This window comes from Mesocricetus auratus, unplaced genomic scaffold, assembly GCF_017639785.1.
Source record: "Mesocricetus auratus isolate SY011 unplaced genomic scaffold, BCM_Maur_2.0 Super-Scaffold_100013, whole genome shotgun sequence".
Classification (NCBI taxonomy): Eukaryota; Metazoa; Chordata; class Mammalia; order Rodentia; family Cricetidae; genus Mesocricetus; species Mesocricetus auratus.
Window position 1 is genome coordinate 42,752,372 of NW_024429196.1, and position 25,584 is coordinate 42,777,955.

The 25,584-nt window shown below is 40.0% G+C and overlaps 1 protein-coding gene across 4 annotated transcripts in view; it reads left to right on the forward strand.

The window, feature by feature from the left end:
• Amph (amphiphysin) overlaps positions 1 to 25,584 on the forward strand; it is a 184,600-nt gene that overhangs the window by 150,438 nt on the left and 8,578 nt on the right. The window contains exons 12-20 of one of the 4 annotated variants that reach the window (XM_021228210.2): positions 1,186 to 1,302; positions 3,985 to 4,008; positions 5,890 to 5,913; positions 6,166 to 6,687; positions 8,635 to 8,667; positions 9,326 to 9,382; positions 13,106 to 13,228; positions 22,622 to 22,828; positions 23,711 to 23,977. In XM_021228210.2, coding sequence (XP_021083869.1) covers positions 1,186 to 1,302; positions 3,985 to 4,008; positions 5,890 to 5,913; positions 6,166 to 6,687; positions 8,635 to 8,667; positions 9,326 to 9,382; positions 13,106 to 13,228; positions 22,622 to 22,828; positions 23,711 to 23,977 — 1,374 coding nt within the window. The remainder of the gene's footprint in view (positions 1 to 1,185; positions 1,303 to 3,984; positions 4,009 to 5,889; positions 5,914 to 6,165; positions 6,688 to 8,634; positions 8,668 to 9,325; positions 9,383 to 13,105; positions 13,229 to 22,621; positions 22,829 to 23,710; positions 23,978 to 25,584) is intronic. The other 3 variants (XM_021228211.2, XM_005071810.4, XM_013114663.3) reach the window with 3 other exon arrangements.

Below are 25,584 nucleotides of genomic sequence, written 5' to 3' on the forward strand. Positions count from 1 at the left end.
TGTAAGCAGTATTTTCCTTTCCTGACCCCCCAGTCCCAAATAAACATCAGAGGCTTATATTGCTTATAAATGCTCAGCCGATTGCTCAGGCTAGTTACTAGATAACTCTTACAGTTAAATTAACTCATTTCTATTAATCTATGTATTGCCACATGGCTGGTGGCTTTATATGTCCTGTAGCATGTCTTGCTTCCTAGGTGACTGGCTGGAGTCTCCCCCAACTTCACCTTCCTTCTTCCCATCATTCTCAGTTTGGCTTTTCTACCTAACCTCCTGTCCAACTACTAGCCTGTCAGCTTTTTAGTAACTGATGGCAGTAGTAAATATTCACAGTGTACAAAAGTATTATTCTACAGTAGGTAGATGTGTCATTTTGTGAGAAATACTGACTAGCATAGCGCTCTCTGTCTTCTTTCCCTTTTACCATTCTAGACACACACACACACACACACAAATAGTGGGGTGGATCATATGATAACTAAATCTAGGACTGGAGTAATAATTCCAGATGCAATTGAAGTAAATAGTGCATTTCAGTTCAAGGTTTGAGAGGCAATCTATCATGATAGGAAAGGGGATGCCAGCAGGAACACAAGAGATGGCTGGTCACATTGAGTCCACAGTTAGGAAAGAGAGGGATGATAGGAAGGGGGCAGGGTATAAAACTTCAGAACCTCTTTCTAACACTTCCACATAAAGTTACCATAATCTTCCCCCAAAAGTGCCAGCAGGTGGGGACCAGGTGTTCACACACTTGAGCATCTGGGCACAGTTCATATTCAGTCCATATGTGGAAGAATGAGGGAGGTGAGATGGCCAAGAGCATTCTTTTGGTTCTTTCCTGTGTCTTGGCATCTTAGAGGTGTACCACAGAAATGGGTTATAATAATGGGCTCAGGCCTCAGCACATTTTTTATTTTTATAGTTATTTGTAGTTTTCTTTTGGATATGTGTAATTTTCTGATTTACATGGTTTGAGATATTCAAAAAGGATATTTCTTTTACCTGTGTGGTACTATGATACCTCCCCTTAATGAGAAATCTAGCCTGAGGTGTGTTCCAGGAAGATGGGAAATGCATGACTAGACTTTATCACTGCATTGCATGAAGCCCTGACATGGCTAGGAGCATCTCAGTGAACACCCCACCTGGCCTGTTCCGTGAACTATCCATCTGTCTCAACAGAATGAAGTCCTGGAGGTGAAGAAGGAGGAGACTTTGCTGGATCTGGACTTTGACCCTTTCAAGCCTGATGTGGCTCCTGCAGGTTCTGCTACAGCAACCCACTCACCCATGTCTCAGGTATAAAGTGAGCAAGGGATATTAGGGTTGACAAACCTTGACAATTATGCCTAGTTACTCGCTGATCCCTATACCATTCAACTAAATATTATAAAGTTTTCTTATTGGTTAAAATATTTCCTATATGTAAGGTATAGAAATAAGGCCTTATTAGTACCAAATATTTTATATTACTCTGTGCCATTAGCCTTCTCTTGCCATTGAGCTTTTTGCCACAGAGTCGTGTCTCACAGGGTAGTGACCAGTGCCTCATTTCTCTCAGACGAGTGTAGGTTCTGATAACGCACCTCATGCCTTCCTAAACAAAGATCTTCTAGCTTCCGGTCTTCACTGCTTCCTTTCTCATACTTTTCAAGCTAAGGTCTATTTGAATAACCAACAGACCTTTCTCCACAGAGATGTGTTTGCAGCCTGGATAGTTCTGAGCTTGAAGCTGCGATCTTGCAGAGCCCTGCCCTGGTCCGTGGTCCCCGGTAGATGTTGCCCTGGTCCCTGGATCCCTGGTGGATGTAGGGTGCCCTGTTTCTTGTGCTTGTTCTTGTACATTACTTCTTCACTTCTCCCTAGCCAGTAGCTATTGTGATACGGTTCTGTCAGAAGGATCCTTGCACTGGGTGTGTGTACCTGTGGATGTATGGATGATACTTCTGGAGTGGTTAGTGTCTGATTGCCAATTCTTACGGAAGGATGAAATGTGGTGGTCCATGCCTGCAGTCCTGCTCCTCCAGAGGATGCTGTAGGAGGATTTAAAGTGCAGAGCCAGACTGGGTTACCTTGTCTCAAACCAAAACACAAATCAGCACTATTGACATTAAGTGTGTGTGTTGGAGTAGGAGGGCACTCGCATTTGACTTTGAGAAATTTGAAGATTCACAAATATACTGCAAATTGAAACTAAAATGTATTACAAGCTTCAATTGGGAATTGACTAGTCATGTTGACTTGAATCATTATTGCTAACTTCTTCCTGAGGAGTGCAAATAACCAAAATGCAGTCTTCCTGAGGAGTGCAAATGGCCAGTGTACACAGTTTTCTTGCTTATCTGTTCTCTGCTAATCTGACTTGGCTCCTGAAGGCTTATTTGCTGTAAGTGGGACTGGGTAAGGAGTTATAGGAGACAAATACAGCTAACCCTACAGGTGCTTTGCAAATAAAAAGGATCTCTTAGAGGCTGTCTCTAAACTCTTCTAGGAAAACCACAGTGTACGTAAATTACTGCAATTAGGGAAGGCTCCATGTCCCTTCAGTCTTCTTTCCTGTCAGACAGGAAACAATTCTGGCTGTCTGTTGTCTCTAAAGGAGTCACCTAAAGGAGTCTACACATTTGCCTCTCCTCTCTAAGGAGAAAAGTCAAGTTGAAGGAGACTGCAAGAGGCTATCAGGTTCTGAGATGCCCTTTCTCCTTCACTCAGAGTCACCTCCTTTCCCTACCGCTGAGACTTTGTTGTCAGCTGATATTCTAGATGCCAAGGAACAACTTACCTCATGGTCTCTGCACTGCTCACACAAGCTAGCATATCCTTTCAGGATCTGCAGGAGCAGTACACACAATATTTAGGGATTGCTAGTTCCTTTGGAGAAAATGCTGCTGCTGTCTACACTATGCAGGGACTTGTATTATATCGCTTTTATTATCTGTTTTTTTTAAGGGGCTATAAAGAGAGGAACCACCAGGATAGTCAGGAAATGCATATCAAACACAAAGGCATTGCAGATACAAACCAGTGCCATTTTTCAAAGGAACCCTTCTCTCCTATCTTCACTGTTCTCTGAGTGGTGCTAACCAAAAGACTATCCAAGAGATGAAGTTGGAATGGGGATAGACTGTGTAGGAAACATCAGTCTGCACCACAGGGCCTGACTAATCTGTATAAGGCAACTGTAGCCTTTGGAAACCCATTTAAAGCAAACAAATGTCTTCCTAGTTTTCTGATTACCTTTAGTGCATGCAAACAAGTGGGTGAGTGCAAACTGAGTCACAAAGGCATATGTATAAAGCAATGTGACTTTAGCAATTCCCAGTCTTAGGGAGAAAGTAAGATCTCTCAGTACAAGTTGCTGTAACCATTCTGATTCCTTCATAGGTGGGCAAGCTTTATAATTAAGTATCAGTATATCAGTAGTGAGTGCACCTCAAGCATACCATTAATATGTTTTAAGGGGCACCTACTAATGTACATGATTGGCAGTTAATCTGTGTGTTCTCTAACCCAGTATATTGGAGTATATTTAAGGATCTGTTTGCCATCAAACTGGTCATAATATGTATTCTTGAGATAGTAGGGAAAGGCAAGGACATTAGTTAAGGATTAAAGTCTACATTCCCTCAATGATACAATAACTCCTAGTTTTGGAAAAAATTTTGTTTTAATGATGTGTGGATATTGAAGTACCATGTTCATCATTGTAAATCATTCTCACTAACAAGCAAACTCCTATAAAAGAAAAAGGCTGATTAGATTCCCCACTGCTCTCATGGTATCTACAAGTGGATAAACTAAAATTCAGTAATGTTGGTTCAGTTAGACTAGTACATTTTAAGTTCTTAATAGACATGTGACGAGTGTCTACCAAAATATGTAACAGAAATGGAGTGTTTCTATTATCAAAAACAGGGCTTCTTTGTATTTATCACTGACAATATGGACTTTTACTCACAGTGTTTCTTTGTTTGCTTTTAGACATTGCCCTGGGACTTATGGACGGTAAGGCATCTAAAAACTAATTTCACATATTTTAATCTATAAAAATTTGGAAATCTTTATATACTCTTTCACTTGTGAGAAAAAGAAAGCTCATACATTTAATGAAAATGTATTTACCAAGAAAAATACCTGAAAGTTGTGAGCATTTCCTAAAGCTGAAAAACCCAGCAGAGAAACTTGTGTCATTAGTTCACATTACTGAATTGGTGGTAATCAAGGCAATGGCATTGTGTTCTTTGTGTCTTCCTGTAGGGAATGATGACCAAAAGAGCTGTCATAGTGGAGGGCATGCACACATGTCGATCAAAACACAGAGTATGAATGAGAAAAATGGGAACTATTTTTCATCATTATATTTAATTAAGCTTGATTGAAACATTTGGAAAATTTGAGCTAGACAGTCATGGATTTCAGTTCAGGCCTTAATACTTATAATCTTGTAAATTTGATCAATTTCTACAATTCTCATTGTAGAAGCCTCCACTTTTCTCATCTATAAAATAAAGGTAATGATAAATACTTCAAAGTGTTGTGAGAGGATTTAATGAGATATGTGTATGATATTTATCCCACTCTGGGACAGGTATCAACAAAAGATGGATATGATTATCATGTTATTTTATAACACTAATCTGATGTGCAAGGTTGAGTATTTTCAGAATTTAGTCTTGGAGGAGGGAGATGGCCAGAGCTTGTAGCGTTCATCAGCATTGCAAAATTAGGAGACTGGTGACACCCATGCAAAGCCTGGCTTCCTTAGGGCAGGGTCTTAGTCTTTAAAACTCTGGTTGTGAATTCTACTTGAGTTTAGTAAACTGCAACAGACATAGTCAATAGATGTAGCTGTTATTTGGGGACACACTCTTCAGAAGTAATATTTCTACTAATTCCTTAAAAGAAAAAGTATACTCACCGTCTTCCCAGAGTTTATGTCCCGCTTTTTAGGATTCTTAAAAGAGACCATGATCACACATAATAGTGTTGACTGAAGTCACACATGACTAAGTCAATACTTTTCACACAGAATTAGATGTACTTGTGTACTTACAAATGGGGGATGTGGGTTAGTAGACAGGACACTAGAATTCTAACTTCAATTTTGTGTTACTTTTATTGTTGATTATGGGAATAATAATAATCTTGGTTATCCTAAAATTTATAACATGAATTAGAACTATGACACATTTTTCCCTCTCTAAAAGGAGTGTGGTGAGGGTAAAGGTGTCTTCTAGAAGGATCTTTTCACTGCTTCAGGGGACAGACTTACTAGGAATATTAGTCATAAAAATATATGAAATCGTGGCTTCTGGACATAATAGACATAATTATTAGTCCTGTCTACTCTACAAGATATTTTCCTTGTAGACAGAAAATGATTTCTAGGTTGAGGTAAAACTTTTAAGAGAATCCTCAAGTTAATATGAAGTCACTCTCCGTCCAGCACATTCCTCAGATATAGACACTAGTGAAAAATGAATTTGACATTTTGTTCCAGTGTTCTTATAGAGCATGTGACATGGAGTAATTTCTTGACCTCTACTCCTGAGGACATCTGGGTATTCTCGACATGCATATTCATTTGTATAAGCATTTTCATTTCATGGTTTCCTAAGGTAGAAATTGTGAACTAGTCACCAAACATCCTCACTGGTATTAGAAAATGGAATCGGTTCTTTGAGTTTCATTTGTGCCTCTTCCACAATTGTCTTGAATACATTTTAGAAAAAATCATTCCTATAGCAAAAAAGTGGTAAAATTTAATTCCTGGACAATAAAAAGCTGCAGCATTCATAAGAGTGTTGTTCCTGGATAACATTAGACTTCAACCAGTGATATGTTTTTCATTCTTTACTTTTTGTCTCCCCCCTTTCCCCCTTACAGACAAGTACTGATTTGGTACAACCGGTAGGTTGATTCTTATAAGATTGTGGATTTTAAAGATATCTAATATCATTATACTTATGGCTTTTTTTTTGGTAGAATGACATTTCACCATGACATTGCCAGTTCTAGTCTTGACTTTAAGCCAATTAACTCAAGTACTTTCTGATATTGTTTAACTGGTGCTACACTACTCAAGAGCTGTATGTTTTTCATCAAATATTTCATGGTCTGTTTCATCTTTTTCCCCCCTTTGCTTTTCTACATACTTTAAAGACTGACTCTTCAAAAAGTCTTTCTATGTGTAACCTCATCATAGAGGAAACTCCTGGCAGTGGGTTGGATGAAGAACTTGAAAGATCTGAAACTATAGGTGCATTTGCTTGGGGCCCTCATGCTAGGACAGAGAGTGTCAGCCAGGAGATGACCCCAAGTGGGTCTCGGGAAGACATTGAATGTCTCGATGAAGCAGAGCAAGACATGAGTTTATCTACTGGAATGCTTTCTTCTGCTGACCTTTCTGATGTAGCTGAACAGGGTGAGGATGCCCTGGGGCCAGCCCCTCCAGCTAGAAATGAGCAGCTGTTCTCAGAGCCTGTGCCTGTGGCTGGAGTTGCTATTCCTGCATACATGGAGATGGACCAGCCATATGCAGTACTTGACTCAGAGAAGCCAGCCATGGGAAAAGTTGACCTGCTCAAAAAAGGTCATGAAGAGGCTAAAGGAGCAAATGGAGAAACAAAACAGAAACAGAAGGTAGAAGATCCTATGTGGCAATGTGTGGACACCAATCAAAAGGTAGACACTGGAGCTATTGTTAACAAAGCACTAGAAGATACTCGAGGGTTTGAGGAGAAAGTGTGTGACAGTCTAGGAACAGAACACTACATTATCTCAAAAAGCCAGCAGAACAAGGCCAGGAGACCTTCAAAAGGAGTGAAGTGGGAAGTAGAAAATATCTAAGGGTGAGATGTGAAGCAAAACTAAAAACATATGAAAGTTATTTTGAGGAAGCTTATCTATTAAGAAAAGACACAGAAAGAATATGTGTGGCAGATAAATTTGGTGACAGAATCCAAAGGTTTTCTGAAAAGATTCAAGTAATAATCAATCATCATAAAAATGTAAAAGACTTTGAAACTACACCTGCCAGTCACACAGGAATCTGTAATCTGCCTCTCCAGATTGACCCTGTGTCACTTATTAAAGATTTGAGCATTGAGGAATGGGATTTAACTAAAATAGACACAGGGAAACATTCAGCAGGCCCTCACAACCATTCTACAAAGCTGCATCCAGCACAGGGAGGTACAGGAACAGAAGAAATTCAGTGTGACATTCCAGTCAGTGCACAAGAGACTGATGGACATAAGAGTCAGACTGTTGTTTTGTCAATCAAATATGCAATGGCAGATGAGTCTAACACTGGCCCTAACTGTTCTCTGAGAATTCTTGCAAACAGAAAAGGGCAGTGTTCATATAATGGAAACAATTCATCAGCAGAAGGCTCTGTAAGTACAGTGCCTGGAAACTGTAGTCATGCCATTAAATTGCCAAGAACTACAAAAACAGATTCTTGGGGAACAGGTTCAAGTCAAATCTGGCAGCCAGACTTGAATTCAAGAATAAATAATGCGGACATAGTGGGAGTCTCTGGTATTCCAGATGGCCCAGCAATTAGACTTGCCAACTGGCAGGAATCTGATAGCCACTGGTCTATCAGAGATATAGAGGGTTTACATAAATATTGGGGACATTTAGTAGAAAGTGAGAAAGGCCTGGAGGTAGATGTACCTGCAGATGTATGTGGGAAACATGCCAGGGCTAGTGGCTTGTATCAAAGCCAGGAGACCACTGGGCGATCAGTTCAGGGAACCTCCTGGAACACTAGCATGGAGAGTCCTGGTAGTCCCCAAGACAATGAAATCAACAACTCAGATTTATCTGAAGATGAAATTGCTAACCAGAGATATGGATTGTTGTACCAAGAAATAGAGGCTGATAAAGATGAGGTACTTGCCCTAGAATGTAGCATAGTCTAGCTGGACTTCCTTAGGTTCCGTTTTACCTCGTGTCTCTCACCAACTTCATCCTCCATCATTGATCTCCTTGAAACCTATGTACACCAAACACAAACAGGTTGACAAAAAAAAACCCAACAAAAACAAATAAACAAACAAAAACAAAAAAAAACTACATAATGATTCTTACTATATATCTTACCATTCCTCTTTTTAATTTCTTTTTTTTTGCTTTTGTTTTTTTTCTTTTTTCTTTTTTTTTCTTTTTTGTTTTTTGTTTTACCATTTGGATACTAGAATGTGCTAAACCATGAGCAACACTGACTTATTGTAATTCCACTCCAATAAAAACACATGAAATGCTTCTACCCAGACTCATTAAAGCTATAGAATCTTAGTTGCTGTTCATCAAAGTGATGCATATGAATGACTTAAAAGAGCCATTATCTCCCATGGTTCTTTCCTAGAATCATTTTCTCATTATTGTGAAGGTCACTGTTGGTGCCAGCGACAATTGTAAAGCTGATCTTTCAATTTTTGTCAGCCTGTTTATAATAATACAGCATGGCTTTTTGTAGTTCCTAAGCACTTTCAAGCAAAGCAAGCTGTTGTATTATTTTTGAATTTGTGTGTGGTAGTCGTTACTCTCCAGTTTGTCTAATGGATATGCACTCATCCTATGAAAATGCTGAAAAAAATCACACCTGTTTTCTATTTCTTTTAGGCTTCTGGAGGTTCATTTAATGGTTTCACCCAGGTAAGGAGAATGCTACCTTTGCAAGAGCCAACTGCGGGGAATTATCAATTCTTTTCTGTGTGAGTTTTATGTCACCAGTCCAGTAAAATGATGAAAAACATCAGTACAAAATTCAACCTCACTATTTACAGCTGGAGTAATGGAAACAGCATTGTAGCATCGTGATGAAATGAGCTGTGATTGCAGTGTCATTAACCCAGTGACCTAGCACATGCTAAGTGCTCCATAATGCTTTGCCAATATTTTTACTAGTCCTTGGAAGTAGTTCCAATCTGAAATATCCTCTAGACTTGGCCACTAGAAAAGAGAAGATATGATTATTTTTACTAAGATGATAGATATTAGAGATAATGATTTTTAATAGCTCCTTCTAAAATGTTATATTGAGTCACACCGTGTACAGCCATACCTTTAGTGAATCTACAGATAAGAGTCATCTGCCGATTGGGAACCATACTCTAGCTGTAGCCAAGAAAGCAGTGATTCCTGAATGTTCTGCCAACCCAGATTTATGTTTAGAATAGCTCATGTTAACACTTACTTGGTATTTCTTAAATGATTTAAAGGGAGAACTTTGATAAACATTAAAACGCCTTCATTGATTCAGCTTATGGTTACGAGTTTAGATAGCTTTTTACAATTTTATCCCTCTTTTCAGGCCCAGGAAACTTCATTATTCACCATGCAGGCAGATCAGAATATGGTAGGTGGCTTGGTAAGTTGATGTGACTGTATTTGTTGATAGTTATCATGGGATATTTGAAGGTTAGTTGGTCGCACTAGCTTCTCTGGCTTTTAATATAAGAATATGGTTTGTACATATCCCTCTTTTCAGAAAAACAGGAAGAAAATCATCTGTAAAACCCAACTTCGAACTTGTTTAACACTGGCACAGTGACACAAGCAAAACCTAGCTTCTTGTGATACAGATGATGCCCAGTTGAAACACAGTGAATCCACAAGTCACAGGTCTCCATGTGACTATAACAAGTATGAGATGGAAAATTAGTTTGTCTCAAGAACTTGTGCTTCAAATTATAGATCATTGCCTTTACCTTGAGCTTAGAGCTACTTATTTCTCAAGTCATCTCATCTCATTTTAAGTTCTAGCCAGAAGTATGTATACAGGCCTGCTGATGATGAGAGTAACCCTAGGGGAATGAGGTGGAAGGAGAAAGAGTTACACAGGGAAATAGAGGTTTTTAGAAGGTGGAAGTTGCAGTTATCATGGGAAGCCTTCCTAATCGAGCTGATTGAAGAGACCTTAAGAGATGTCACTGTGTATTTATCATGCAGGACAGTGGGTATGTGCATGCTGAAGACTGAAGGGACTATCAGTATTGCTATGGTTTTTCTATAGGAATACTATGCAACTATCTTAGGTACCAGATTTCACATCAGAAGTTTGGAAATGAATTCACATAGAAAATTTTTTCTTTGTATATTTCACTTTTAATTAAGTAATTCTGAGAAACTTGTCTAAAAGTTGATTTTGGTAATATCCTGCTATCTTATCAGTGGACTATCATACATTGTGCTATTTGCACACCCAAGTGGAAGACAAAGTCTCGATTTCTTTTTTCTTCAAGTATATGATAACAAAACCAGAGAAACTCAATATGTATGCTCATTGGTCATTCTTAGCCTTGATGATAGAAATTGGATTGTGAGGTTTGAAATGGACAATTGTGAACACTTGGGGAAAACTCAGAAATTCAGAAGTAAAAGAGAGACTATTGGTCATGATTAAATTTATAACCACTACATCAATACACAAAATCCAAGCTCAGAACCATGTCCGTTCAGTAGCCTGACTATCTCCACACTGCACATTAGTGTGTTAAGACTTCCCGGCTTTCCCTCCAGTCCTCTCCACATATATTCTCCTGAGCAAACATCACACTTCCTCTCTCCTGAGGAATGCAGCTTGTCAGGCCCAGCCATGCATGGTAACTGTAATCTACAAGTATCAGTAAGTTGTCACTATGCAGTATCTCAGGAACAGCAGAAGCCCCAACACTGGATTCCTTGACTGTGCTGAGCAAAGGGGATTGAAGCTGTTACTCAGCTGTACATCTCCTGGTTCATGTCTCGTGGCCCACAGAACATCACAGTAGAAAACAATTTTGAGTCTTCAGACCTTGTTTGTAGCTGCCCTCAAGTTCTCTTCAGTCTGTATTAAATCGGTCTTCTAAACCGAAAAAGGCAGTACCAGAAGGAAAATATCATATTGGTTTGTGAATAAACTTAACTCTCCATGCCCATCTCTACCTCTGTACCGACTGGCTTAATCTCATCAGAAAGTGGTTTCAGTATATGTGTTCCAAGACTACACAGTCAGCTTCATTCAGAAGAATTTGCATTTTGAAGAAAGAATCATTTCTAATGCTCAAAAAATAGGTACAGCACGTTCTCAGTCCATTAATATATTTCAAGGCAGATATCTTGTAGGAGCAACAACAAAAACAGTTGAAGTGGAGCCCAATTCACATAAGGCTTCAGATTTTTCCAAGAGATTTTTTTCTCACAAATGAACTTTTGCTATATTATAAGAAAGTATTTATAATTTCATATCTCAGAGGAATAGAAGACTAACTTGAGTGGTGGCGTTTATGCAAAGTGTGTTTCATACTTTCTCAATACTAATGAGTTGCATTTGTACCCTAGAACTTAAGTCATATCCACAGTAGTTAGAAGTCAGTAAGCATGTGTAGCTTGTGAGAAAATGCTAAGATAGTATCTTTCATTCTATACGGTAGTTCCACTTATTGATTTTAACAAGGAGATACAGCTAGACTTATGCATAAAACTGCCCTCATTGTACTTTGTCAAAGTTCCAGAATTTCCCCCAGACAGCTAGAAATCCAATCCAATCATCCAAACATTGTTGTGTATTTCAGTTACCTTTGCATCTTTAAAGTGCACAATATCTTTTTATGTAAGTTGTGTATCAAACCTTCTCCCGGCCCCTCTTCAGCTTCAGACTTCCTCCAAAGCAGACTCAGCTGGCCAGAGGAGAGCATCATAAAAGTTTTAAAACCCAGTAAAAAACATTTAAATGTTTGCACACTTGTCTACAAAAGTATCTTTTCATTTTATTATGCCCTTTGAAAATACCAGGCGTGTTGTATTTTTAAAGGTGAGTGACTTGGTGGAGGCCAAAAGAAAACCAGTTTTTCTGTTTCTTCAGCACTAAGTGAGTCATTATTTTAGAAAAAATTCTCCCGCACGTTTCTGTAAACTTCATTGTGTACGCTGAATTAATTATGTGTACAGGAAAAACAGAAGATTTTGAGTTAAGAAATGCTGAAGACCTGATTCTGATTCGGCGTGTAACAGGCACTGGAGGTTAATTATACGTGGCAGTCTCATGTTGACAACGGCATCTCACCCTAGCAATTTAAGGTTTCTCAACCTGAGGGTGATGACCCCTGTAGGGGTCACATATCAGATATCCTGCATATCAGATATTTACATTACAATTTATAATAGTAGCAAAATTACAGTTGTAAAGTAGAAACAAAAATATGGTTGGAAGTCACCATGAAATAAAGAGCTGTACTAAAGGGTTGCACTATTAGGAAGGTTGGAAGCTACTGGTTTAAAGGATCTACTTTGAGACCGTGCAAAAGGCTATTCTATTATTCTTTAAGGCATTCCTTTGTTACATGAAATAAATTGATTGCTATAGGTTTGTTTTTCTTGTTTGTTTGTTTAATTGCTTGTTTTTGATACAGAGAAGAAGAAGGGACTGAACCAGAATCTCAAATGAAATGACAGGTTCTGGAGTTAATGGAGCAGCCAGGTAGCTGAGCCTGCTCTCCCAGCTTTGGATGATCCACTGTGTTAAATAAATACCTTTTAATGTGCATACTAGAAAGATCCCTACATTTTTAGTGTACTATATACTTATATATGGAAATATCACAAAACTATATGTCCTATAGGTTCTTCTTGACTCCTTCTATCTGACAAACCGTGGAACTCCTAGAGATATTCTCTCTGTCTCTGTCTGTATCTGTCTGTCAGTCTGTTTGTCTGTCTGTCTGTGTCTATCTCTGTCTTTATCTCTGTGTCTGTCTCTGTGTCTGTCTCTCTCTCTCTCCACAGCAGAAGAGTAATCTCAGGTTCTCTTACACAGGATGTAGAGACATGAAGATAAACTGATACAGGTGAATACAGTGGCAGGTCTTTGCTGGGCTTCAAAGGAAACATTTGTGGAGCCTGTTCTAAACAAGCCCAATACAATTCCGCTCCTTGACTCTTTGGTTGTGCAAGGGCCTTGGCACTGGAGAGAATTTATTTTTCTAGGATGGATTTAACAAAACTGCTGCTTACTCTGAATGATGATGAAATTCTGGGTTCTCCATTGTTCTTCAGTGTCACCTATTCATATGCTGAATCTTTTTGTTTCCTCCTTGCCCACAAATAACTTAAGGCTGAAGCTGAACAGCCTCTATCCATGGAGCCCCAAGCTGATGAGCCTCCTGCCACGGCTGCTGTACCTGCTTCAGGGCTAGACCTTGGACTGGAGATGGAGGAGCCAAAGGAAGACGTAGTGGTGAGCCCACTGCCTGCCCCCTCTATCCACTCTGTTGCTTCCATCCAGCTTCTCCCATGATCCTTTGTACCACTTCCTTTCCAGGCTTCATCTGGGCTAAGGAATCCTCTTGTCTGCCATGGTTTCCAGGGTCAAAGAGCCTTCTCTAGTTTTATTGTAAAATCTCAATTCACTGATATTATCATTATTATTATTATTATTATTGAGATTATACCAAGGAGCGGAATTTGTGGATAAGGAAAACTGCCATGTAACCACAAGTATGACTCTCCAAAAAATGTTCCTTGATTCTTTCTGATGCACTCTTTTTGTCAGTGGAGAAGCTCCAGCATGTGGACAGAATTAGACCTATTTCTATGTTCTGCCTGAGACAGCTGGAAATGTGAGGTAATTGGGGATGAAATTACCAAAGAGAAAAATAAGGATAACTTGGCTGGTCATGTCTGCATGTCACTAGCAGCCAGGTATAGACAGCGTTTTCAGGTTCTTGACCTCTTATCCAAAACAATAGAAAATGCAGTCTCATGCAGACCTGCAAAAGAAACAAGATAAAAGTATTGGGAGCAAAGTGATAGTGCAGATTAAAGAGAGATACACTGACAGGATTGGCAGTGGGACACATGAGGGAATATACTCAAGGGTCCTGATTATGCTTTCTCCTATAGAATTCAAGAGAAGGAGGGACTGGCTACTATAGCTTGAGTGCTTCTCATTCTGATCAATAAGTTAGGTTATATTATCATTTCTCTGCTATGAATGTCCTTTCCCACAGTATATCTGATTTAATCATATACCCGGTCAATTATGGATAGGTATAAGATGGTCCCTAAAAGAGAACACAGTTTTGTCTTACTACATATGCAGCAAAATGAGTTCCAATTGGAGTAGCCCTTCTAATCTTTATACCTATACATGTTTGCAATTCACTTGAATAATAACTATACAATATGACTGTTACCAGGGGTAAGGAAACATGCCTTTGTTCATAAATGGGAACAGGTGTTGCCTGGTACATATGGAAGGTTACGGAGTTTTAGGCACATTGTTTGGCGAGGAGGGGTTATACATAGTATGTGCAGGTGAGGGAACTAGGCTGCCAAATGCATTATTGCAGATGGGGGGATTGCATAACTCAAGACCAAATGGGTGCTCTAGGTCATTAACCTATCTCCTATGCTTGTCTCCCATATATGTATTGATTATTTATGGTTTTGGTTTCATACATTGTTGATGAACCTATTGTGTATCTTTTAGACCTGTGAATCTACAAATATTGCTTATTTACAAATTCTTCTTCAAAATCCAGCCCTGGGTGGCCTTTAAGTCACAGAAATACATCTGACTCTGTCTTCTGTGTCCTGGGACTAAAGGTGTGCTCCACCACCTCTCAGTTTCTATAGCTGACTAGTGTGGTTGGCTTTGCATTCTGATTTTCAGTGGCTTTATTAGATCATAAACAATATATCACCACAGATTCTTGACCACTGTTATATATAAAGTGACCATTGATTTTGAGGTGAATGTGGCCAATACCAGAGAGGTAAGAAGGTGATGATTTAGATTTTGAAGAAATGATTTGATTCAAAAAAGCTCTCATCAAATTCCAATTTTGAATGTCAGGTGATTTCTTCACCATGTGTACTTGTGTACTATATTGATCTCAGGTTTCAGAGCAAAGCCTAATTCTACAAAGTTCGTAACACTGAACAACAGGGTGGAGACATGAAGGAAAAAAGCCAATTCTCTAAGCTCAGGCACTGATGCTGGCTGGTTCTCTGTGATCCCCTCTCAGGTTGTAGAGACCACACACCTTCTCACTCATACATATTTTGCTCTTCTGCAAGTAGATTTTTAACACATTTCAATTAAAATATAATTACATCACCTAGCCATTTCCCTTTCCTTCCTTCAGCACCTCCGATGCCCCCTTCCTCCAACCATTCCCATGTACCTCCTTAAGTGGATAGCCTCTTTTTCTTTTATTATTACTTATATAAACATACACACAAATATATAAATACAACATGCCGAGTCCAGTTTTGTTTGTGTGTGTATGGTTTCAAGGCTGAGCACTTTATATCAGATAACCAAAGGAACTCATCCCAGGGAGAGGCTAATTCTCTCTCTCTCAGCTGTCACTGATTACCTGTAGTTATTTTTCTATGAATGAGACTCTGTGGGATTCCTGGTATTTTCTTCCTTCCACTTGTGTTTTGCTGTAATGGCCTCCATTGTGTGTGTGTGTGTGTGTGTGTGTGTGTGTGTGTGTGTGTGTGTGTGTGTGTGTGTGTAGAAACGTTTCAGTGAAGGAATTTAGGGCTCCAGATAGGCTGAAATCTCTGCTAATATCAGGACTTTCCACAATAATTTCTTAGACTTGAGAGATGTCCCCTGCAGTGTTGCTAAAAAAATCAAAATGAAGCAGTAGCTCTTGTTCAACCTCAGTCTTGAGCTTCCCACAGGCAATGTGTGTTCTCATCCCTTGCTTTGGCTGTGAAGCAGTTGTCAAAGGGTATGTAGCAGTAATATCCTAAAATGGGAATGCACAGAATGAGCTTTTGGCTGTAGCTGATGTTGGGGAAATCATTTTACCCTCGGTGCCTGTTTCCACCTCTCCTTTAGAGGAGTTTCCCTGATAAAGTTTTTCTGCTCTTAAAAATCTACAACCAAATGCTTTAAAATGCAAGGGCTTTCAAATCCCTGCAGTATGGCGAAGCAGTCTTGTTTATGGCTGTTGGCAGCCTGTGTTTACTGGGCAACTGGGGTGACAGAGTCACAGGAAATAGTTCAGTCAGTGATGCCACAACTGTTCCAAAGCCATGAGGTTAGAGGGCTGCCCGTGGGTCTTCTCAGTGTGATGCTCAGCTGCCTTCTCCTCTAGTTTCAGGCCACACACAGCCACTCAGGCTGCTGTGAGACATGTACATGGTCAGAGCCAGGATATTTGCATGTAGAACATGAGTTATTCAAGTAATCTTCAGCCCAGTCTTAATCTAGTCTCAGGCTGGGCCTGGCACCATTCCTTCAGTTCTGCCACCCCGATCCAAGACCCACACAGCAGGAATTCTGCTGCTCTCGTCTTGTTGTCGGTGTTTAGAGTAAGAGATTCAGTCTGTAAATTGGCTTGTCAGTTACTTATGTATCCCATGCTGTCCTCCTGCCTCAATCCTCTGAATGTTGGGATTGCAGCACATGCCACAATTCCTGGCTTGCAAAGGCATCTTTTTAAACCAGTCTCAGGGCTGGAGTTGTGACTCAGTATTATGGTGCTTTTCTTCTTTTTCCCGACTGAAGCTCAGATTCAGTACCAAACACAGTTAAATAAAATTAAGTAAAACTCTCTTACAGACTTGGCAAGCCCATTAAAGATACCCCTTATGATTGCTTTCCAACCACTGCTTAATCATGTCCTCATTTCTTAGCAAGCACAGTATACAGTATTTACTTTTGCTTCAAAAGCTATACCTTTTCCTGGTCATTCAGCAAATAAATCTCTAATTGAAACTATTAATGCTAACGTATATAACTAGATACTGTCTCCTGTGCTTTATAGTCAAATTAACAACACCAAAAATTCATTAACTTTGGCAACTCTGCAGAAGATGATTTTCAAAGAAGATGTGGAGCTAATTTTAACAGATGTTTGCCATGGCAACCGTGCTGTAATTGGTTGAGTTGGACTAGAAGCCAGCTTCTTAGCGCTTCTAATGGGACTGCAGGGTAGCAGCCTGAAAGCTGAGTGAGATGGAGATGGAGATGGAGATGGAAATGGAGATGGAGGGTACGGGAACTCTGCTTACTGGCCTGCTTGTTCAACCTTATGCTTAGCTACCTTTGTTTTACAGTCTAGGAATACCTGTTTAGGGAATAGTGCTGCCCACAGTAGACTCATCACTCCTACAATCTAGACGGTGCCTCCATTGATATATCAGCATGCCCGTCTGATCTAGGCAAATTCCTCAATTATGATTTTTGTCTAAGTTGTGTCAAGTTGACAAAATAAAAATACTGCGGACACTAGCTAGCATCTTCTTGTTTTCTGTTTGTTGCAAAACTTGCTATGCCATGTCTTTGCTTGTTCCCAAGTAGCACAGGAAGCATGAAAACGTTATTTAAGAGTGGCATTTCAAGATCATAGGATACATATTGGTTGTTTAAAAAAGCATACTTAGAGTCCTCTTCAAACATGGTTGGTTTGGAAGCTAACACCACATTGTCTGTAGTTGGAATTTGCTACAAAATTCCCTAATCTAGATGCGTATCTTCTGGGATACAGATTAGGTATGACATAAACAGAATTTGAACAGACCATTCCAAACATTTACTGGTTCATTCTTTGTATCTTAGTTAACTTCTAGGAAATGGGAATAAGTTATAAGACAGATATTAAGAGAATAATATGCAGTAGACATGAAACTTCTGTGATAGCACCTGGAGACTGTTGGATTTACAGTAAATACAAGTTTCTTGCTCAGGATGGATATATAAAAATATTGACAGAAATAGCCCATCTGTGCTTCAGAATAATTATTTAGGATCAGGATAAGTTGGAAAACCTGTACTATCTTTATAAAGCAAACTTCAGGAGTATTGCCATATTCTGACTCCAGTATAAGCTGTCCTACAATTATCAAAATATGTCCTTTATCTAAAAATCTGTAATATATACTTCTTAGAGTCTTCACTTATCATTTATGTCAGTTATGCCAGAAAATAACATCAATAAAATAACTCCACAAGTGAAGATAGATTAAGAAAACTGAAAACACTAAAAAGTTACAAAAAATAAAACTAACTTATTATCAGTTCTTCTGTTGTAATCCTCCACACTGAAGATAAAAAGGATTTTTAACAAAAGGTATCAAAATTTCTATAGTGCTATATTTTAGAAATCTCAGCTATGACTAGGGACCTGTTCTGTAAGAGAAAGCATAGAGGGAAAAGGAGTCATAGTCAAGTCTACAAAGCAATTGATGATTGGGTATGGTGGTGCTTTTCTACAGTACCCAGTCCTTGGCAGTGTGCCATTGGGATCGTGCTTGCATATCTTTGATACACATTTGGGAGATTCACAATAAGTGGTGATCATATATAACAGCCTGATAAATCACTGCCACTGTGATAAACACCTTGACAAAAAACAACCTGGGGGAAAAAGGGTTAATTTGGCTTACACATCCCAATCACAGTCCATCATTGAGTGAAGCCAAGGTAGGAACTCAATCAGGACAGCAACCTGGAAGCAGGAGCTAAAATAGAGGTCACAGAGAAATGCTGTTTACTGGCTTGTTTCCCACGATTTACTCAGCCTGGTTTCTTATATAGCCTAGAACCTCCCCACGTAGAATGTGCCGGGCATTCTTACATCTGTCATTAATCAGGAAAATGCCTCACAGGCTTGCCTATGGACCAATCTGATAGAGGCATTTTCTCAACTGAATTTACTTCTTTCCAGATAAGCCTGATTATGTCAAGTTGACAAAACAAAAGTCTAATGGAGACAATCTCTCCCAGCTGTTGACCTGAAAGGAGCATCTGAATGCCCATAGATGGGATGCAAAATGGAACAAAGAAATGTTCCTAACATACAGAAACTGTTGAGATATCACCTAATTTGAAGCAACTACACAGAAATCGTTTGAAAGCAGTATAGGGCACATAAAGCAATATAAAGGATGGAAAGGATCGCTTAATAGGTAAAAATTCATTTTAGAGAGCAAACTGTAAAATTATTCTTCTAATTTTTGTGAGAAAAAAAATTAAACTGTCTTCTCATGGTGAAACTTAAGATGACATTGATGAGAGAAAAAGAGTCGATGTAAGTTTGACGTAAAGGGAGTAAGAAAAGAAATTGTTGTTATTAGAATTAAGATTTGAGTTCCAAGTGGGAAAGACCAGGGACTACTGTGCAGAAAAATGGCAATGATGGGAGCAGACACCGAGGATCTGCAAGTGCAGAGGAAAAGCATAGCATAGGTAACAGACTGGAAGGCCAAAAGGAAAAATCCAACTCCTGGACCGTTGCTGATTCTCAAGAAGGGGCTGGACAGAGATTTACAGAGTCAGGGGGAGGCATACTATGTTAGATTGAGGATTTCTGATTGAAAGATTCCCTAAGGGTAGAGCACAAGAAATCACAATCAGAAAGAGAGACTACAATAAAACATTACACAACATCAAAACTAAACACAAGGACATCTAAATATATTGTTAATTTTTAATTCAAAGCATAAGAAATTATGTAAGCATATATCAGTGAGTCCTGCTTTAGAATTATCTTCTCAATGCAAAATCAGAAGTGACTAGTAAAGCCCAGAGCTTCCAGAAACATTGTAGCATCTACTCCAAGCCACTAACTGACCATTATGCAAAGAGCAAAAGACATGACCAAAAATATAGCAATATGAAATCTCCACAGGAACCCTGAAAATTTTTTATGGAAATACGTTGCACCTGACTCTATATGGGTCACATAAACATGAATAAGTAGGTCGTTCTGAATATCTTTATTCTTAGGAGTAAAAGGACTAGTTTCCTTAGCACCCATTCCCAGTATTTCCCAGTGTTACTCATTCCAGTGTTTGAGTGATGTTTATTTGCTTCCATTCTTCTCAGCCCTGTCCTATGTTAGGATCCTTTCATGTGGCTGAGATTAAATTGCTGATGTCCTGAAGCTGCTTGTGCTTGCCTATGAGGATCAGGCAATACAGAACAGTTGAGTCTCTGGTCTCCACCTGCTGGTGGCCTGTTGTCACAGCAGTGTTGGCAGCCTGAACAAGCAGATTAAGTCAGCAATGCCTGATCAAATGACTCAGCCACAGAAAAGCTATGGCATGTCTATCTTGTGACAGTAAAATATGATAGAGCCCACAGACAGACAAACAAAAAACAGTCATTTATAAGCTAATGATTCTGGTTTCAACAAATGAAAGTTAAAATTACTTTTGATGTTGCTGGAGAGATGGCTAAGTGGTTAAGAGTCCTTACTGTTTTTGCAGAGCATCCCAGTTCAGTTTTCAGCACTCACATGGGTATCTCATATCCACCGTAATTCCAGTTCCAGGAGACCTGTGCCTTTTTCTGTCCTCCTGTATGTGTACATAAAGATACAATTACATAAGTAAAGAAAAATAAATTTTAACAATACAAATTTACCCTTGGTAGTAACATCAATATCAATATGCCATAGAAAATTAATATGCTTTCATCTAAGGAAATAACATTAATTCACTTAAGACAGTACCAACTGGTAATGATATGTGCTTCTCAGAACATATATTCATGGAAGAATTTATGTAAGATGTTATGAAATAGCAAGCTATGCTTTGTTCATCTAAAGTGCTCGTGTGTGCATGCATGCATGGTGTGTGTGTGTGTGTGTGTGTGTGTGTGTGTGTGTGTGTGTGTAGGCTGGTTTACCATTGGTTTACCATTATGTCTGCATGTATATAGATAACATATTGTTCAAAGCTATTGAAATCATGTGTTGTTCATAGGTGTGACTTCTGTTCAGATATATGGAAAGTAAAAATAATGGAATTATGAGTAAGTAGTTTCCCTTCCCCATTTGAGCCTGTGAGCTACTGTATTCATATTGTTTTTATCAATAGTCCCCACTATAGAAGAAAACATGTTAGGTCTTCAGTACCTTAGTAGAGCCCACTCTCTCCTTCCTCCCTCCTTTCTTCTCTTTGTCCCTCCCTCCCTCCCTTCTTTTTCTTATCTTTTTATCACAATACCTGGTATTGAAAATAGAGCCTCAGCTGGAAGAACTGTAACATTGAGATCTGTCCTAGCCTAAAATTGTCGATTTCACAAACAATAAATCAATGAGCAAGTGCTCATTATTCTCCTTGGGATTAAGATGCCTTCCTGTTATTGCTAATTATACTTCTTTTGACAACAGTGACGGCAGCATTTACATAAAAATTATATTTACCAACATTTAGATTTAATTTTAATTAAGTATCAGCTGTAATTCACACAAGAGGATCACTTTTCTGAATCCATGCACTTTAATGGTAGAGTAAAAATAAAAGAAATAAAGACAAGTGGCTCCTTTTGCAACCTTGTCCACTTTCTGTGAAAAACCAAATTCTCATAATAGGATATTCTCATATAAGACATAGAAATTTCTATGAATATGAGTAACATTTGATCATGTATCAAAAGATATATCTGTCTTTTATCCCCAAAGTAAAATCATGACATTTAGAAAAGGTCCTTCACAGAAGATTATTTTAAGCAATATAGTAGGTGTGACTTGGAGGCAAAGGAGAGTTCTTGGATAATGCCAGGCTGAGTGCCTATGTGGGGAGGTCACATTCCCCTATGCCATTTGTGATGCCCAGTGAGAGCTGCTCTCCATCACCCACTTCAGAAGTTGGGCTTGGAGAGCTAATACTTGCATGAGTATGGCTGTCCTAACAATACAGAGAACAGTGTAGAACTGATCCAGTAAAAAAGAGCACCAACTGATTCTAACCCATCAGAAAGCAACATCAATGTCTGGAATATGTGTCCTGGGTATACTTATACAATCAGCCTGAATGTTCTTTCTCAATAGTCATTTTTATTCTACTTGTCAAATCTGGTCTGTAATGCTGATTTACAATCCTATTAAAGAGTTAAACTCTAAACCAGTTTGTTCAAATTATAACCCTGTGATGGTACTTCCTTTATTTCATCATCTGGTGTTTTAAGCACTACTGAAAACTTCTTGGGATTTTGCTTCCCTTAGTAAAGACTCCAAGTCTGATTGTGACATTTTTCTAGCCAGTAGATAGCGCCATGAATATTTGTATATTGTTGATGCATATTGGATTTACAAGCTATTTCCCTTCATTCTTCTTTTAGAGGAAACCACACCATCATTCCTTTTCCCTGAACGTGACTCAGCCACGAGGTCTTCTCCACACAGATGTGGAGAGCAACCATTCTGATTCTTACTGTGTGGTGAAATGCCACCCCCCCTGTGGTCCTCAGTGAGTCAGGAACTCAGGTCTCTTAAGCATTATAACTTAGGTATTTCCTAAAGCTTAACCCACTGATGTCTGCTTTCATCAAACAAAAAAGAAAAGGCTATGGAGAGAGATCCATCCACTGCTTACTAATAGCCTCTAAAAATGGCATATGTGACCTGTTCCAATGCCATCTACCATACCTGACTGAAGGGTAAGCCAAGGGATACAGAATTCATATCGTTGGATACTCTGGGAAACTGAGCTCTGACCACAGAAGAAGCTTCTGTTGCCCCTGACTACTGCGATTCCATAGCAAAGCAGCTCAGTGCTGATGGCCTTAGCAGTTGGGGAAGAATGATGGAGTGGTCCTGGGTGGGGCCTTGTGGAGGCTCTAAAGAGACAGGCATAGTGACTGCTCTCTAACTTATAGATCCCTCCTGGAACGGATGCTGACGAGACTGTGGGAACTACAGTGCCAGCTGATGGGGTCCCAGTGGAAGAAGCAGGGGCAGAGAAGGCAGCCCTCCCTGCTGCAGAAGGAGAAAGCATGGAGGGAGCCAAAATCAATGCTGAAAGCCCTGAGGTTGCAAGCAGTGAAAGCCCTCCACCAGCAGAGACTGAAGTGGCTGCCACTCAGGTAAGGGTTTCCTGAGGGACTTGTGAGGAGAGGGCTGTTTAGTGGGCTGTAGTCTACTGGCCTGGGTGGTAGCTGTCTGTGGAACGGACTTCCTATGCCTGATGGCTAAAGCATAGAAAGGGGGAAAGGAAGCTGCAGTCGTGAGAGAGGGAAGAAATGAAGCCCAGATGATGAGAAAACTCAGTGGAGAGAGGAAGGAAGAGGATGGTAAAAATGACAAATCTGTTAGAGTGAGGAATGCCCCCAAAGGCTTAGCCCAGTGCCAGACCTTGGTAAGGAACTCAGTGTAAATACAGAGGTTGAGTTACAATTACCAGTGTTTCATGGTTACTTTTATTCCAGTATCTCAGATTCCCCACCAGGAATCTCTCACCAAAGCCAACCCCACTTTTTAAGGAAAGTCAGATGAGCACACACATGAAGTTAGAATTGGCTCCAGCTCTTCCTGTCTCCCTGCAGTGAAAAAAGACAGCACACCCTCAGCCCCATGACTTGGGCAATGATGGGTGGCCATTGCGAAGTGTGAGAGCAGCATGGAGTCCTCCCTTGTATTTACTTTTTAGGATAGCCTCCTGGCCCTCAGGACAGACCGTCTCTGCTTTCAGCCTCCTACCACTCTGGACTGCTCATAGAAGCCCCAGTTTCCAGGCAGTGTGACTGCTCAGGATCCAGATAGGCTTCCCACAAAAGCTTTAGTACTCAGGGGAGACGATGAGAAAGTCAGGACAAATGTAAGGCATAGGCCCAAAGTCTGCGAACTTAGTGGGCTTGAAACTGTGGGTTAATGAGACAGAGAAAGTATAGGTGGCCGGGAAAAGACAGTCCTTGAACAAAAGCACCCGTTGTTTCCCAGGCCGTTACAATATCCATTTCTCTAACCAGGAGAAGGCTATCCCTTCTGTTGTCATCGAGCCAGCCTCCAACCATGAAGGGGAAGGAGAACACCATGAAACCACTGTGGGTCCCGAAACCAGAGAGGCCGCTGATGATGTGGTTCCCAGAGGCCAGGCTGCTGAGATGCCAGAACTGGCCACAGAGGCCACGTCTCTGGGTTCCCAGGCAGCTACACCTGCAGCAGCAGGTGCTGTGGATTCCTCCTCGCCTGCAGAGGATGCTGCTCAGGAAGTGCCTCCTGGCTTTCTCTACAAGGTCTTTATGTTGTCACTTCCGGGTCATTGGCCTTTCCTTGAGTCCCCTTCGCACTACTTTCTGGTTGTCCAGTGTGCTATTTGCATTGTGTATGCTTTCTTAAATCTGTTTTCCTTTCACCCTGGCCTGGGAAAATGGCAACATGTCCATACAGTAATATCCTTTGTGTTTCAAGACAGAATAGTTAAAATGGGCATGACCTGCCCTTGGGTAGTGAGTGGGCTAATGCCTCCCATGTCTCCTTCAGACCTAAGTCTGTCCAGCCTGTCTCAGACCAGGTCGTTGAAGTCAGCTGTACTCCAGTATGTTCCCTAAGGAGTTGCCAAACAGGCAGGAAGCAGAGCCATGCAGTCCAAGTACAGATCAGGGGGCCAACCAGAAGTCTAAAAACAAGTCCCTAAAGGTACTAAGGGCCTTCTGTGAAAAGGATGAAATAAAGAAGGCTCCATTCCTGGGAAGAAAGTTTTTCCAGCCAGGGACCATTATAAATTAAAGCCTCCTTACCAGTCAAACAAAACAACACAACAGTGATTGCCTAGAGACCATACTTACAGCCAAGTGTTAGCAGTGGATAATGACCCCAGAAGAATCTGATAAGAAAGTGTAAGCAGTGTAGAATTTGATAGTGTATTTCAAAATGCAGCCTTTGTTTTCATTTGGTTCCCTGCTTTTTCAGTACTGAGAGTGAACTCAGAGCTTTGTGCATGCTAGGCAAGCACTCTGCTACTTGGTACACTGTACTTCTTTCGTTTTAAGACAGGGTCTTGCTAAGTTGCATAGGCAGACCTTCACATTTTGATCATCTGCTTTAGCCTCCCAGATAGCTGGGTGATAGGCACAGACCACCATGCCTGGATACCTATTTTTCTTTTTAAATATGAATATAATTCGTTTGTGTTCATAAGAATGAGATTGAATATCTCTATCCATTCTCTCGGTCCCTCCTTTAGCAGGAAATTTCCACCTTGCCACTGGAAGTGGGTGCAGGTATAATAACAGATTTCTGAATGGATTAATGTGGGGCAAAATAATTGAACATATGGGTTAAAGTTGGGGCTAGAAACCGGGTTATTTGTTTAAGCAGTACAAGTCCAGGAAATGTGCACCATGCAAGGCTGGGGCATGAGGGACCAGTCTTTAGCTTGGCTAGTCACTATAGTGTGACCCACTGTGCACATCTCAGTCCCTTTCTGGACATCAGTTCTCATTGCAGAAATTAATTTTGTATAATAATCAGTTCTTGCTCTAATACTTTTATTCTACACATGGAATGCATATTTTAAAGGCAGACTGTTTCATCTTGAGTGTCTAGGTGTTTGCAGGGAACCAAATTGGAAGAAATAAAACTAAATTGGAAGAAATAAAACTGGCCAGGACTATACAGTCCTTCAGGTTGAGAAATGAGTATTCAGTGTGTTAGTCTTTCTGCTTTTTTTGTAATATAGTTTAAAAGTGCAAAGGAAAAACAGGCTGCTGTAGCATAAGGTGGTAGGATAGAAAAATTTATTTTTAAAAAGCCATTTGTTGCCAGGCAGTGGTGGTGCATTCCTATAATCCCAGCACTTGGGAGGCAGAGGCAGGTAGATCTCTGAGCTTGAGCCCAGTCT